The 2,413-nt window shown below is 41.3% G+C and overlaps 1 protein-coding gene across 1 annotated transcript; it reads right to left on the minus strand.

The window, feature by feature from the left end:
- Positions 1 to 1,027: 1,027 nt before the first annotated feature.
- Positions 1,028 to 1,974, minus strand: LOC134376115 (olfactory receptor 2T27-like). The gene is given in 2 exon segments (XM_063094782.1): positions 1,028 to 1,692; positions 1,695 to 1,974. Coding segments are annotated over 2 exon segments (945 nt in total).
- Positions 1,975 to 2,413: the final 439 nt, after the last annotated feature.

Raw genomic sequence — 2,413 nt, forward strand, 5'->3', positions numbered from 1 at the left:
TTAACCAAACCTTACTCATGGCCCTCTATTCTTTTCAACTCATTCCCTTCTATGGCAATTACTTTACCTTCACTGACAACCCCAATGAAGAATCCAGTCACTTTTATCTTTGTTTACTCATGGTGACCTATCTACACTATTTTACTGATGAATTAGAGTTGTTAAGAAGTTAAAATATCTTACAAGAAAAAGAAATGTAGCTGTGAATATGTACTTATCCCAGAGAGATTGCTTAGTATTTTCCACAGACAGGTAGGTAGGCAGAAGGTACGTAAAGTGTTTCCAGATCCTCACTTTCCCTTTCTCTCCTGAGTTCCTGTAGAAGGGCCTAAACCTGGAGCTGGTAAGAGTGGCTTGAAAATTGCCGAGAGAGAAGGCATCTGTGCCTCACTCACCCACAGCAGACTTGCTGTTGTTACTAAAGTTTAGGTGCATTAGTTTTTGAACAATGCATATAATTTCTGTTTTTCTACAATGTAAATGATCTGAAAACTTTCTTAACAGAGAATGATAAGGAAAGTTTCCACCCAATATAGGTAAGGGAAACAGACCCCAAATTTTGGGTTTTCCAGGCGTTCAAGAGATAGAAAAGTTATGTTATGATTGCCCATGATAAGACCCACTTTTAAACTTATTAGTCAAATTTGTATTTCCAGAAAGTTGGTGCTTCCAATGCTGAGAATTAGCAAGATTTGAATCACCAGCAACACTGAACAGAGATGAGTCTCAAGGACGCTGATGAATGTCTCAATATTACAGGCGCAGGAAGAGAAGGTTGTGCTTTATGCTCATCAACAGGCTTGAAGAACAGCAGTTGGATTAATCCTTTGTGTAAACAATTAGAAACTGATTAAGAAAAAGCTTTTAACAATTTTTTTATGATTGAATTAAAACTGTAGATTGAATTCAACCATGAGATTTACCCATAGGGCTGCATCAAATGCCCTTATGCTGAAAAATGCAATTATGAACACTCCTTTAGTCTTTGCCTCTGGATTTTCTAGATTTTTGTTTTCTACCTTGTCTATTATGTGTTCTGTTGAATTACTGGATGTTTTCCCAGGACCTTCTGAAGAGCTTCCAGCACATCCTTGTTTCTCAAGCTGTAGATGAGGGGGTTTAACATGGGTGTGAGGACAGTGCAAAATACAGACACAGCCTGCTCCTGCTCAGGGGTGTGGGAGGAACCAGGTGTCATATACATATAAACACATGGTCCTAGATAAAAACTTACTACCATAAGATGAGAGGTACATGTGGCCAAGGCTTTCCTTCCACCTTTGAAGGATTTCATATGAAGAACAGTGAGAAAAATGAGGGTGTAGGAAGTCATGATAAGTCCAAAAGGGATGACAATAAAGGCAATGCCCATCACAAAGACAACCAGCTCATAGGTGGCAGTGTCTGTGCATGAGATCTTCATAATCGCTGGCATCTCACAGAAAAAATGGTGGATTTCCCTGGAGCCACAGATAGGTAGATTCATGGTATAGATTGTATGAGCTGTTGAAGCTAAAATACCCCCAATCCAAGACACTATGGCCATCTGCACACAGACCCCCTGGTTCATGATGACTGCGTATCTCAGAGGGTTGCATACAGCTACATAACGATCATAGGCCATGAGGGTCAAGAGGATGCATTCAGCACCTCCAAGAGTAAAGAAGAAAAATATCTGAGCTCCACAGCAAGATGTGTGATGTTCCTCCTTCCAGAGAAAAAGCTGATTGCCATCTTCGGAACAGTGCTGCTGATGAGGGCCAGGTCTATGAGAGAGAGCTGGCTGAGAAGAAAGTACATTGGGGTGTGGAGCCTCAAGTCCATCCATATCAGGAGGAGCAGGATAAAGTTCCCGGTGACTGCAGCGAGGTAGATCAGGATGATAGTGTGAATAAGGATACAGACGTACTTCATATTGGGGAAGAGTCCCAGAAGGATAAAATCTGTTGTAAATGTTTCATTTCCTCCCTCCATAGCTGTGACTGATCTGGTTGAACCTATTAAAGAAAAAGGCAAGGAAAAGAAAAGGCAAATGAAATGTTATAAGACCTTTTGAAATATGCTTTATTGGTCAGCTATTGTTTCAATAATGTAATGTAAAAGGCAGTTCTCCAAATTTCAGTGTCTATGAGAACAAACGTGTAATTTTTTAAAATTCCACGTCTGCGAGTCAGCTGGGGTGTTCTGCTGTACACTGACGGCCAATCTCAGGCATACTCCACTACACGTCTCTCATCCTGGGGCCTGCTGCTCTCATGGGGGACGGCAGAAACCAGAAACAGGCAAGTGGAACCATATGCTTCAGCTGAAGGCCTGAGCTTGGAACAAACTCTGTCACTTTCAACCACATTCCCGTGACTAAAGCAAGTCACATGTAGAAGGCAATATCAGTAAAGTGGGGAAGTAAACTCCA

The sequence above is a fragment of the Cynocephalus volans genome, chromosome 4, assembly GCF_027409185.1.
Source record: "Cynocephalus volans isolate mCynVol1 chromosome 4, mCynVol1.pri, whole genome shotgun sequence".
Taxonomy (NCBI): Eukaryota; Metazoa; Chordata; class Mammalia; order Dermoptera; family Cynocephalidae; genus Cynocephalus; species Cynocephalus volans.